Raw genomic sequence first — 14430 nt, 5'->3', positions numbered from 1 at the left:
TAAATGTATCAGATAAAATGGCCAAAGAATGTAGGTAGATCTAATGAAGTAACCAATGCGAATTCATTTATTGGTGTATTCCAGTACTGTTTATAGGAAACTATATAAAAAAATTTACATTTTACTTTAATTTTAAATGATCTACTTTTTACTTTTACTTCAGAAGATTTTTTTTTACTGTACTTAGATAAAAAATTTCATTCCAGTAACATAAGTTTTTCTTGAGTACAATATTTTATTAATCTTTCCACCTCAGCACGAGACCATTCTGGAACATATACCACTAAACCGTTGTTCAATTCTTAATTAATCAGAAAGATCACTAAAATATAAGAAAAATAAACCACTTTACAGGATGTGAAGTAAAATACTCCACCCCACTCCATTTCCAAACACGCTGGGTCGTGTTTTCTTCCCTATATTTCATCTAAAGACCAATTTAGACCCCACCCTGTCTAGAGAATTTCTTAGATATCTCTAGTCTATGATAGGATCAGCCCTTAGGGTCAGCTGGGGAGCTAGGATTGGTCACGGAATGACTTACGCCATAAACGTGACCCTAAATGGGCAAAGCCTTGGCCTCATGCAGGTTTTCAGCAGTGTCTTGTTTTAAAATGAATTTTCACAGGGTACAACGGTGTTTGGATTACAGAAAGATACGATCGAATGCTTTACCAGAGCGAGCCAAAGTGTCATCTGACTCCTGTGAAAGAAACGTCTTGAAAATTCACCTCGAGCGAATGCAAAGCTGCAGGTATCTGATTACGACAATGCCTCCAGGTTTAAAAACCCTGACACCTGATATCGCTCGTTGGAGTGCGGTTGGTTTGTAAAATAAATATGATAACGACCGAATTCCCCCAAATCGACAAAGCATATCTGGATCAGGACCGCCTGGGTGAAGATGCAGGCTCATTGTCATTCATTCATTAGGTTGCTGTGTTGTTCTGATCTATATTTTTGATCTGATAAGTGAAAAGAGGGCAGCGTTGAGAAGCTGAAACGGTGCCAGATTTTTACTGTTTTGCATAACAAAAATGTCATAGGAAAAAAAGGGAACGATGGTGTCGGCTCCTGGAGACAAAACCTTTGAAGAATGTCAAACAGCATGTGTCTTGATGTGAACCACCTCCTGCTGTACTGCGTTGCATTTCAATAGCCCTGCGCTTTGACGCAGAGAAGCTTCGTGGCGTGTAAAAGTGAATGGCGAATGTAAATGAGGAGAGGGCTGCTGTACCTCAGGGCTTTACGAGGGGGAACGTCGTATTTGTACGATTTGCCACCGTGGAGCCTGAACTGGACTTCATAGGGATATGTTGTTGTGTACACTTAAGCTTATGTGTTTGTGTTTTGAGATAGGTGCAAAGGAAAAGGAAGGCTAACTTCCCCTCTAATCATTTCCAGCTCCATTGATTTTGTTTGGGTTGCTGTAAAACTGGGCAGGATCCAGGATTACGAAAGCATGATGGGATTTGTCACTGGGGCAGAGAGAATGGAGTATCATCATGACTTCTGTAATTGAAACTGATTACGTTTCATTTTCCTACTAAGTGTTGACAAATACCTGATTACAAAATTATGCTTTTTTTATGTAAATAAAAAAAAAGAAGAAGAAAAAAAAAAAAATTCCCAAGAAACTGATGTGTACCATAAAGCCATAAAGCAAGTTTTTCATTATCATACCTTGTGAAAAGTATTCTTGCAACTAAAATCCAGGCATGTATTCCTGATCTGACCACAAGCCTGTCATTGCTGTTCATTTTCTGCTTGACATGATGCCCTCACAAGGAAGATGAAGGGTTACAACCCCACCCCCTCCACCCTCCCACCTCATGCTCTAGGCTGTTTGAGAACTGGCCAGCTGAACCCCCCCAAGGAGCAAGGCCAGTGTTGTACAGGATGAGCACAGCAGGGTTACTGAGGCCGATGGCTTTGCATGGCAGGAGCTGTTTATCTTCTTCAAGTGGTTCTGCATGCAAATGACTCCATGATGTTGGTAATGCAGGCCAGCGGTACCCCGCATCTGATCCCTATCCTCCGAATTCATGTGTTATTTAGAAAGGCACAGTTTACTTTTGTTTGACGGACAAAAAAATCCATGAACGATTTGTGGAGTGGGATTTGCAATACTTTCCTTTATTTATTATATAAACAGTACAGTACAATCGATACTGTAAGTACAATGCTAATGTTCTTTTGTGTAACTAAGAGAAATAAATCATGAGATGTGCTGTGATGTCATTCACTTATTATACATCATTAATTAAAATTATATCATTAACATTAATTATATTATCTGATATAGAAATAAATACCATGTTTGCAATACTGATATGAAACATAAATCAGCGTATTTATGTTTTGCACAATTTGGTTGTTGTGAGTCCTGGGATTTTATTGAAATTGTACTTCAGTCAACAGTAAACAAAAATCTACTGATGACCTCCATTTTTGCAGTCTAAGTACATATCTAATTGAATTGCATTTTGAAGTTCAGTTTGTATGTAAACTGTTGGCACATTCCTTCGAACCCACTTTGCAGAGTTATTTATTAAACAGGAAGCCACGCAAAGGCTTCCTAATGAATTTTCTGTAATAATTACAACCGTGTCAATAATTAATATTCATTTTTTTCCTCCATGGCTTTGCAACTGATGCTAATAGAGTCTGCCTGATTGATCGAATTGCCCTCGGGCTCCTCGGAGTCTGAGCTTAATATTCCCACTCTAATCCCTCACCCCCGCCATGCTGGAAAACCCAGCACATTTTCAAATGTTCCAAAAGATGGATGGACTCTATTAAAACAGATCACTTCCCTCTTTTTTAAGTCAAGTCGAGGCTTCTGAGTTGCTTCAGAGTTTGATGTACGGGTTATTCTAATTAAAACGGTCGCATCTGTGACCTTTCTGAGAGATTTTTTTCTTTTCTTTTTTTCTTTTTATTACTACATCTGAACACAAGAAACGTCACAAACAGAGGGAACTGCGTAAGCAAGCCCAATGCCACCAAACTGATGACTGATATAGTTTATTTATTTCCAATAATACACAATCACGAAATGGCAAAGCTTTGCAAACACAAATTACACAGTGAACACAATGTCTACTGGAAGTAGTAGAAGTAAGAGAACCTGGAGAGACAGCTTAAACCTGGTAGTTCCAAACCTATAAATAGTATGCTTTTCTGTATTAGTGCTCATAAGTGGTGTCACATTGGGGTACGGTATGTGTAGGCAATCAAAAATAAATGGTGATATCTGAAGGGAGGAAACAAAATAATATTAATAAACTTTTTTTTTTGTCAGCAAAATTAAAATCACACGCTAGCACCATTAAAAAAATATATCTGTAATCAAAATTAAGTGAAACATTGGAAAAAGGTTTGGTCTTAACAATATTAAATACATGATAAGACTTTGCAACAAAACAATACCAGTTGGTTATAAATAGAGAAACTTATTAAGAGCAAACAGGTGAACACTATAGAGGTAACGGACCAGTAATAGGACAGGGATAAAAACAGAGACAAAACCAAGACATGGCAGATGAAGAATTGTAAATAAATGGGAGCCCACCAACAAAACTGGAAGTGGTAGATCAGAAGTTAAGAGGAATAAAGAGGCATTAAAATCCCAGCACAAGCTGGGGCCTTGAGCAAATTAACCCCAAATTCTCAGCTAATAAATGTACAGTAAGTTGCGCCAGATAAGTCTTTAAATTGCACAAACGTAAATATCAGTTTCTGTTGTTGTCATACCGTCTCTAGGAACAAAAGCCATGCAAGCAGAACTAAGAACGAAGGAACGTTTTCATCGACGTTTAGTAAAAGAAGGTACAGCGAAACAATAAGGAAGTGAAATTGTCCCGCTTAGCTGAGGCAGACTTTATATTGGCACCCACGTCTGGAACCTCTGGGACAGTTTTCCAATATCCAAAGTTTCCTCTGAAGATTTTTTTCATTGTGTCATCTCAGGGAGTTCTCCATGCCCCCGTCTTCTCTGGCTTGCTCATTAAAGATATCCTTAGAGTTTGAGAAAAGCTGTTTTGTGACAATGTGCCTCTCATAAAGTATGTTGTGTGGTGGAAAAACCCCTCAGGGTGGTGTTTGAGGCTGAGAGTAGTTCATTACAATTATATCTTAAGGGGTTTTGCTGTTTAGAAGGATTAGGCTTTGAGCCTTTACCCACTGTCAGGGGGATGACTAACGATAGCTGGATGGAAGAGAGGTGACATTAATGTGTGTGAGTGTGTTTGGGGAACTGGGATGCAATATGTCCACTGGGATTATACGAGATGCAGCATATCATCTGACTCATCTCATCAGATCTCGCTGCTAATCCATTTCCTTGCCATCTTGTTATGTAATAAGGCACCGCTCAGCGTGCATTACCTCGATGTTTGTGTTGCAGGATGGAATTGTCGGGACAGGACATGAAAATATGAAGGGAGTACGCTTCAGGAGTCCAAAGACGCTTGAGTCAGAGTCCGTGATGGTGGTTGTCAAGATGTATTAGGACCTACAGTGCTGTTAATCCCTACACACACATACTCTAAGACACATACATGTGCTTTCACGTGAATCCAGGGATTTGTACTCAGGAAAACACATGTACTGGCATGCAAGGTCGCACAAGTACAGCCACACATTCATACAAGTCCATATCACAGTGGTGTTCTTATATATTATTATATTATATATATTATACAGAGATATGCTGTTTAAATACATTTTATATATATATATCTTTATGTTGATATATATGTATCAACAGTTGTCACACGGAATCACTTCACCAGCTGTTTAAGCACAAGAAAACATGAAAACAGATTATCTTCCAACATTCAATGGGATTCGTTCCTATTTCGGAAAAGATATCGCTTTACATCAGTCTGTTACACTGGAGAATCCTTTCAACGCCATGTCCATGCCGGAAAATATCCTGCGTCGGTACGAACAGTCCCATTGGGAGCTGTTGCTATAGCAACTGCACCACGTTAATGTTGTAATAGTACATTGTAAACCCTGTAGCTGGAATTATTGTCTGTGCTGCTGCGAAAGAAACAGGATCAAAACCTCCGGAAGAGTCAGAATGGAGAACTGAATGGGGGGAAAAAAACATGGTGGTCGCAATCGAATGATCGGCTGGTCTGCTTTTTTTCTAAGTTCTGGAATATCGAGTGGACTGCGGAAGAAGCTACAGTCATACAAAAAGAGCGATGGTGTATCCTCGTATACATTCGGTGCCCCACCACCACCTCTCACCCCATCCAAGTCTCATCCTATTAACTTGAACCTTAGGGTCAGCAGGCCATTAAACATTAACATCGTTATGGATTGTTTGGCTGTGATGGGATTTGCACATGTGTGTGTGTGTGTGTGTGTGTGTGTGTGTGAGAGTGTGAGAGAGAGAGAGCTCTGCAGCATGAGTCTGTTTCATTAATTCAGGGGCTGAGGGACCACAGCGCCTTTAAACAGCGTTATGTTTCATGGTGTGTGTGTGTGTGTGTGTGTGTGTGTGTGTGTGTGTGTGTGTGTGTAAGACGACAGAACGACGCTCCTTTCCCACGTATAATGGTTGAGTCTGTGTGACAGGCATTTCAATGCTCCTCGCTTTGGTGCAGCATTCCTTTTCCTAGGAGGTGTGCCGGAAAAAAAAGAAAAAGAAAGAAGAAGAAAGAAAAAAAAAATCTAATGTCACCTGGGGCACCAGCGTCGGTTTGCTGCTTGCACAATGAAAGCGTTACGGCATGCATGTGGAATGTAAGCGTAGTAAGCTGTCGTTCGTGCATGCGTGTGTTTGTGTGTGTGTGTTTGTGTGTGTGTGTGTAGGTGTTTCCCAGGTGATGAATGCAGAATGCCCCGGGAAAATGTGCAGAATAAAGTCAATGAGGCACTCTGACTCCACCTAAGGGCAGACAATTGATCTGAGAACTTGTTTAGCAGTAATTATATGCTGTGTTTGGCTACATTTAGTGTCCATTGTGTGATACGATCATCTATGGTGCACCGCTCTTCGTAAAGGGAGGCTGTTTTTACGCTTTGTATAATGTATGTATCAGCGTATGCCTGCAGCGATGAATACGCCACGATTCAAACACATCTGGCTCCAACAGCGATACAAATATCCGATTATAAAGTCCAAGTTTTAATTATCAGATGTACAGATGTCAGTGACGGATTGTACAATGAAAGTGAGACTACAGGCAAACTAAAGCAAACTACAGCAAATATTAAACATTAAACATTTTTTAATAAAAAGATGGAATATTTTGTATAAAATATCCACATATGTTATTTAGTTCTATTTGATCAAGAGATAGACAAAAGTATTGGGACACCAGATTATGATATGATGCTCTGCCGTTCAATATAGTACAGATAATTCGAAACTATTATACATTTACTTAAGTATCTTTTGACTTTTAACACACGGCTACAAAAACGATCAAATAAATCCAGATGTTCTTTTCCTGTTCTGTCTCTAGGAAGATCCAGCTCTACCTCTGCCATGTTAATCTGTATTCTATGTGACACTCAGGACACACCTTGGTCGCCGTAGTGTTGTGATACGTCGCAATAACGTGGCAGCAGTGGTGCTGAGAGAACGCGCTTAAAAAATATTCGTATCCAATGCGCACTTTTTCAAATCGATGCATCACATCATTAACTTTTATGCCGATGCAATGATGCGAATCAGTGAATCTTACCATCCCTAATATATATTGCAGGATATTTTGGACAGAATCGCTTTGCCAGCTGTGAAAGCACAAGAAAGGCTTTGAAAATTCCCATTTTGGAAAAGTTATAGCTTTAAATCTGACTGGAGTCTCCTTCCAAAGCCGTGTCCAGGTCAAAATAATTTCTCTAAACAGCATCGGAAGGTAGTTGCGAACGTTCTATGTAAAAGCTTGATTGGTTTACATGGGTTGGAAGTATCTGGAAGATCTTGCCTGGCCTTATGTAGAGCTCTGAACACCTTTGGAATTAATTGGAAAATTGGCCCCACGCACCCCAGGCCTGGGAAGCTGTAACGAGAGTAACTCTCCGGTTGTCCGCTGGGTGTCAGTGTGCGCAACTTATTTATCTGGATTTTGTTTTGAACGCACCCGAAGAAGACGGGGACACACCGAAAACATGGCGGCCTCCCAGAAAGACTCGAAACCGGGAAAAGCTCCAAAGAAGGAGTCACAGCCTTTAATTATTGCCAAAAATCCTGCTGAGGAGCAGCGGCTCAAACTGGAGAAGTTAATGCGTAACCCGGTGTGTGCGTGTTTTATTTTTTTTTTAAATCCTCCCGCGCATGATTGCTAGATAAACAACATGGCTGCGTCCGGAACCGAGCATTAAACATACTCATGTTTTAGCGTTAAATGAGTCCGTTAGGGAGTAGTGTGCGGTTTGGGAGGTCACCATAAACGCTTCTGACGCAACAAGGTGTGATGATATTTGTTTCACAGGACAAACCGGCCCCGATACCGGAAAGACTGAAAGATTGGACACCGCGTTCGGCCCCGGAGTTTGTGCGTGACGTCATGGGTAAGTGCTCTTCACTGATTGGCTGACTCTTTATTCCCACGCGGTATAACCGAGGATATCGATGAGACGGTATCACGGTGTAAATCACGATATTAATCAGTTTAAATGGATTACATGGTGCAGGTTCCATAAAACCGAATAAATATACATTTATTGTCCAATCAAGTAGTTTACAGTAGCATTGTAAGAAGCACATCTTTTTCTCAATCAAGTTCAAATGTCATTAATATGTCTGCATGAAAACGTTTTCAAAAGGAGATTTAAATATAGAGTCACTGATAGCTTACTGACCTATACTATACATCATACTGTATATACTGTACTGCACTAAAGACTTACTTCACATCTATATACTGTATATAGGAAATGTACTTCTGATTTAGTGTTTCAGCTACCAAAAGGTACCTCTGGTGAATCTAATAACCCTAACGCGATCCGTGAACAGGCTCCAGCGCCGGCGCAGGCAGCGGCGAGTTCCACGTCTACAGACACCTGAGGCGGCGCGAGTACCAGAGACAAGATTTTCTCGACCGGATGTCTGAAAAGGTATTGGCTTTGAGCAGCATGTGAGAAGACCAATCAGAACTTTCCATGTCCTGGTAGGGTCGGTTTGTCCTTTTGGGGGTGGGATTTCGATTTCCAGATGTACACGTGAGCGTTTTCATGATCTACATCACGGACCACGTTTCAGTCAGGCATTTCCCGGTTTGTGTCCGTCACTTGAGAAGGTGACCCAGATATCTGCAGCTTCACCATCAGGTACACTAAAGTGATTATAGTGACTTCATTGCCAGCCAGTGTGAGGGTCCGAGACGTTTCCGTGGTTACCACGTCACGCTGGATAGAAGTCCAAATTGGTTTGCAGCTCACAAGGCAGACGGTGAAGTAAACCTTAAGAAACAGGATGGAATTAATGCCAATATTAGATGATGTTCCACTTTCCCAGGGGTTCTGCTGTTTTGTCTTAATAATAATTTTTAATTTCTGTAGCGCCTTTAAAAGTATCTCAAAGCGTATTCCAAGCAAAGAGGGAAAAAAATACTACTAATAATTAAACTAATAAGGGAGACGATAGAGAAAAATTCAGTAAGTAAATAAACATCACAGAATACATCACAAAAATAAAAAAAAATGACATGAAAGCGAACCTGAAAAAGAGTGGGATAGAGAATAAAAATTACTTTTATCTTGAAGAATATAAATATAATAATAAAAATATAAAATCTACTACTGCTAGAGTACGTATGTAATAACATACTCGCACGTAAGAAAACTAAATGTAGTTAAAAAAAAAAAAAAAATCATAATACCAAATAAAACAAATTTATTTAATAACAAATATGCAGAAATTGTAGTGCAAAATGAAAATAAAAAAATACTGTGCAAATTAGTATCCGTGTGTAAGCGAGGTAGTTGTAGGAATGTGGAAGTTCTCTCTAGTAGCCTCGATGAGTAGCCGGAGTTCCCGAGGTTTAGAAACCTCTCTTTGTTTCTACTGGTCATATTATAGAAGGTAAAACAAAAGTCCACATGTAAAAACAAATCCTGTTTTATTATACGGAAGCACACGACCCTAAGAAGGTTTTTAAAAGACATGGGTTCATTCGTAGGACATGTTTCTTCTTATCTACACTTTATACACGAAAAACATCAGACCATATGATTTGATGTGCTTTTTTGAACATCCCATCCCACATTTAGTCCTCATTTGTTGTAATAAAGTCCTCATCTCTTCTGGGAAGATGCTCCACTAGATGTTAGTGTGTGATTGTGGAGATTCGTTTAGCCACAATGGTGCTGATGTAGGTGAGAAGGTGAGGACTCCTGGAGTCCCAATTCATCCCACAGGTGTTTAGTAGGGTTGAGGTCAGAGCTGTATAGCAGGCCAATCAAGTTCTTAAGCTCCAAAGCATGAAGTTTGCTTTGTGCACACAGGCATTGTGATGTTGGAAAGGATTTGGGTCTCCTTGTTCAAGTAAAGGAAAAATGTTCATTCCACTGCATTCAAAGAGGTTTTATACAATTGTGGGTCGAACCACAAGTGGCTGGAAAAGTCAGGTGTCCAAATACTTTAATCCATGTAGCGTATTAACTTTGGAAACCAAACTTTCTTAGGTTTTGTGTTAGCTGCTTGTTATAATATACTGAAGTGCTGTACGTGCTTGTATATGAGTATTTTCTGCCTGATGATGTAACGCTGCTAACGCTGTGCTCCTACTTCAGCAAAACCTGGACGAAAGCTATAAGGAGAAAATACAGGAGAACCAGCAAGCAGCCGAGGAGAGGACGGCTAAGCGCAGGAAGAAGAGGTGACCGCAGTGTTTAGCTTTTTAGATCGAGGGTGAAAAACCCTGAGCATTGTTCAAAAAACAAACTCAAGAAAATGTAGCCGTCTATGACGAACACGTTATTATTTGCCTAGTGATTTGTTAGGTTGTACTTGTGCCTTCCAGAATTATTGGCACCCCTGCGTGGTGGCGTCGGTGGTTCAGGTGCTCTTATAAAAACCGATTACATCATCAATGATGTGTATAATTTTTTATATTATTTTTAGATTTTTATTGCTTATATTTGCCAGGAGGTTCTTGGTTGCAGCTTTTAACACTGAATCAGACGCTTGTCTTCAGCTCGTGATCTGAAACGAAAAAGGGAACAAATCTAAAAGCATAACGGGGTTCGTTTGAAATAAATTGTTTGTCTCCCTGTTTGTTTGTGTGGGTTTTTTCTTGCTTATTTATTCAAGTCCTGAGGCGGTGCCAATAATTCTGTAACGGAGTGTAATGTTCGTTCCGTGGGGGAAGAAATAAGACAAATATACAGTGAGGAATGTGAACTACAAAGTACAAAAGAACAGTGATTCATTCATAAATATCTATAAATGTAGGGTAGGTTTTAGGAAATTTTTTTTTTTTTTTTTTAATGCATTTTTTGTTGTTTAGGGAGAAGCTCAAACTGAAAAAGTTGATGGCCAAGAAAGCCAAACAAATGAGCAAGAAGCAAGCAGGTACATCAAATCTTCCCCAAATCCTCTTTAATGCCTTTAACCTCCACAGACTGATGATTAACTGATAAAAATGTCTGCGCAGAGTCCGATAAGGAGGAGGAGGAGGAGGAGGAGGAGGAGTCGGCCAGCGAGGAGGAAGAAAAGGAGGACGAAAAGGAGGACGAGGAACAGAAAGATCAGCAGGATGATGCTGAAGAGCCCAGCTTTGTCATGAGCAAGAGGTGACTCCTGAAGAGTCTGAACACGAAAGACCTGGATGAAACTGTCAACATTTTGGACGTTGTTTCTTTTCACAAATGTTTTGGTTGTTGTTGTTGTTTTTCTTAACTGTACATACTCTATTTTTTAATAAACATTACGAAAAAAAACTGTTTACAAAAACATATTTTCACATGATTCAAATTTTTTGAATGAAACAATGATTCTTTGTTTCCCAAAGCTGCTCTCTATCTACCACTTCCTACCTAACTTCACATCCTCCTTCCTAACCTCACACCCACCTACCTGCCCACCTTCTTATACACCCACATCCCTACCCACCCAACACCCACCCACCTACAAACCTAACCATACACTCACCTACCCATCAACTTCTTACCCACCTAACCTCACACCCACCCACCTACAAACCTAACCTTACGCTCACCTATCCATCACCTTCTTACCCACTCACCTACAAACCTAACCCTACACTCACCTACCCATCAACTTCTTACCCACCTAACCTCACACCCACTCACCTACAAACCTAACCATACACTCACCTACCCATCAACTTCTTACCCACTCACCTACAAACCTAACCATACACTCACCTACCCATCAACTTCTTACCCACTCACCTACAAACCTAACCATACACTCACCTACCCATCAACTTCTTACCCACTCACCTACAAACCTAACCATACACTCACCTACCCATCAACTTCTTACTCACCCACCTACAAACCTAACCCTACACTCACCTACCCATCACCTTCTTACTCACCCACCTACAAACCTAACCCTACAATCACCTACCCATCACCTTCTTACCCACCTAAGCTCACACCCACCCACCTACATACCTTACAATACACTCACCTACCTATCATCTTTTTACCTACTCACCTCATAGCCACTTACCCATCTCACTCACCTATCTGTTACCTTTTTATACACCCACCTCCCTACCTATGTAACCTTAGTCACCAACTTCCCTACCTATCCACCCTTTTACCCACCCATGTAAGCTCACACCCACACACCTCTTCACCTTCTTACCTACCCACCTCCCTACCATCCTTTCCTCACACCCACTTACCTATCCATCTTATCTACCCACCACCTACCCATCAAACCTTCCAAAACTACCTACCCTACTTACTTGCCAGACCTCCCAACCTATGTACTTACCCACCTACTTACTTACCTGCCTAAGCTCCTAACCACCTATCCATCTACATAACCTCCCACTTACCTACCCACCTAATTACCTATTGACTTAACACACCTACCCACCCATCCACCTTCTTGACTACCCATCCACCTACCAAACCTTTCATTCATCTACTTATTCACCTTTTTACTTGCCAATCTTAACCTACCTACATAGCCTTCCATCCACCTACCCAACCACCTACTGACCCAGATAATCACCTATCTACCTACATAACCTCCAATCCACATACCCACCCACCTTACCACCTACCTTCCTACCTGCTTCTTTAAGTAACCACCCACCCAAATACCTACCCATTTAGAGGTTATTTGTATATCAGGTGTGTGCTGTTGATTAAATGTCCCATTGGTTTTGTTGAGTTCAGTCAGAAGGGGGCAGAATCTTTGGTACATTCGTCAAGCAAATGAGTTCACAAAACCAAAAGTTATGTAATGAAATATAACGTATGTACTGTTATAGGACCCAGGGTTACTGTTACCACCATGAATCGTTCTCCCAACAGCTTTAAAAAATGCTTTATTAATAAAACAATAAATCATTGCGCTTTTTGTCCATTGTTACATTTAGTGTTTCCTGTTATCAGTTATGTTGTAACAGTGATAAACACAATTAAAGGTCATTTTGTAACCATTCAGTTTCCGACTGGTGAAAAGTCAGATGCCTTCCTTACAGCAATGTTAAACATCCTTGCAGAAGACTGATGAATGCTTTTGTTAAATAGTGACACTTCTACACACAACAATGAGCCACCTGGACTACAGAAAAGGGAATTATGCAAAGATGCTGTTTGTGGACTACAGTTCAGCGTTTAATACCATAAATCCCTCCACGCTCACCTCTAAGTTGAAGGTCCTGGGACTCAGCCTGCCGCTGTGTCAATGGATCTCCAACTTCCTGACAGACAGATGACAAGCCATATGGGTGGGCAAACACACCTCATCCACCCTCACTCTCAACACTGGAGCTCTCCAGGGTTGTGTTCTGAGCCCCCTGCTGTACTCACTGTACACAGATGACTGTGTGGCCACTTCCAAATCCACCACCATCATCAAGTTTGCTGACGACACTGTTGTGGTGGGCCTGATCTCCAACAAAGATGAGACGGCCTACCTACAGGAGTTTAAAACCTGGATAGATGGTGCCAGGAGAACAACCTTCTCCTGATCATCAGCAAAACTAAGGAGTTGATAGTGGACATACCAACCGCTAAACATTACCAGGACCCCAGTGGAGAGAGTGGACAGTTTCCGGTACCTAGGTGTTCACATCACACAGGACCTGTCTTGGTCTGGTCACATCAACACCCTGGTGAAGAAGACCCGGCAGCGTCTGTACCATCTGCGATGCTTAAGGGACTTTAAACTTCCCTTTTAGGTGCTACAGACTTTCTACACCTTGATTGTGAAGGACCTCAGCCATCCCAACAATGGACTCTTTTCTTTGTTGAGTACAGGGAAGCGCCTCCGCTCCTTGAAAGCGAACACAGAGAGAATGAGGAGGCGCTTCTTCCCACAGGCCATTCAGAGTTTAAACCAGGAGACACCCAGGATCTAGTACTGGACCTCTCTCTCTTCATCTTTACTTTTTTCTGCACAACTTTTTTGCACTATGACACTTTAACTCTGAACTGTCACTTTAACTCTGGATTTGCATAGCACAGTGCCACTTTATACCACACCCATACCGCACACGGACACTTTAAGGACAATCACATTATTCACCTTAGATTTTACTGTTTTTTCTGTCATATGCATCCATGTATTTACACATATTTTCACATATATCTTCTTATATTTTATATTTAATTTTATTATTCACATACCGCATGTATGTGACAAAAATTTGATTTGATTTGACTTATTTCGCTTACATGATGTACAAGCGGATGCGAAGCAGCAGTTGGCATAAAAATGGACCAGATTTGATATAGCAATGTGAAAATTTTCAAAAAAATATTTGTGTTTGAAAAAGCTTTCCGAAGGTTTTGTCTTGCAACCGGACACACCCACATTTATTATTTCTTTAAAGGAGATTTGAATTTCAGTTCAGTATTATTTGCCCATTTTGTTAAGTTTCCATTCAACATACACGTTGAATATGAAGATAATATTATGACTCCTAACAACAAAATGTTAATATTTCTGCACTTTTTTTTTTTTCTCCAGAAGGCCTGTTGGTCGATCCTGTTCCACCGAGTCTGACTCTGATTTCAGCTTAGCTAGAGTTTTTTTTTCTTTTTTTCCCCCAGCAAATCTGAGTCATCATAAACAGCGGTGTTGTGTCTATGCAGGCTCTGGTCGAGCTGGTTTCACCCATCCCTGTTAATTCCATTGGATATTTTCAGTAGACCTCGTTTGACTTGTGAATATATCGGAAGGTTTGGAGAAATTTTATATTTTATCCCCCGTCGTTATTACTCTAGACATATAACTGGTTTGTTGCACAA

At 40.6% G+C, this 14430-nt stretch overlaps 1 protein-coding gene across 1 annotated transcript; it reads left to right on the top strand.

Annotated features, from left to right (window-relative positions):
- Window positions 1–7058: 7058 nt before the first annotated feature.
- On the top strand, window positions 7059–12618 carry prkrip1 (PRKR interacting protein 1). The gene is made up of 6 exons (XM_083530705.1): window positions 7059–7260; window positions 7458–7536; window positions 7982–8082; window positions 9760–9845; window positions 10476–10540; window positions 10623–12618. Exons 1-6 carry the CDS (start codon window positions 7135–7137, stop codon window positions 10763–10765), a joined length of 600 nt encoding a protein of 199 aa, XP_083386831.1. The 5' UTR covers window positions 7059–7134; the 3' UTR covers window positions 10766–12618.
- The last annotated feature ends 1812 nt before the right edge of the window (window positions 12619–14430 follow it).

The sequence above is a fragment of the Silurus aristotelis genome (genome assembly GCF_946808225.1).
Source record: "Silurus aristotelis genome assembly, chromosome: 26".
Classification (NCBI taxonomy): Eukaryota; Metazoa; Chordata; class Actinopteri; order Siluriformes; family Siluridae; genus Silurus; species Silurus aristotelis.
This window is presented reverse-complemented; position numbering and strand designations above follow the sequence as displayed.

Bases quoted from the DNA above. Each gene is read 5' to 3' on its own strand.
- prkrip1 (XM_083530705.1), top strand. From the start codon at position 7,135: ATGGCGGCCTCCCAGAAAGACTCGAAACCGGGAAAAGCTCCAAAGAAG. The intron at 7,261-7,457 runs GTGTGTGCGTGT...TTTGTTTCACAG, and splicing joins AGAAGTTAATGCGTAACCCG to GACAAACCGGCCCCGATACC. The intron at 8,083-9,759 runs GTATTGGCTTTG...CTCCTACTTCAG, and splicing joins TCGACCGGATGTCTGAAAAG to CAAAACCTGGACGAAAGCTA.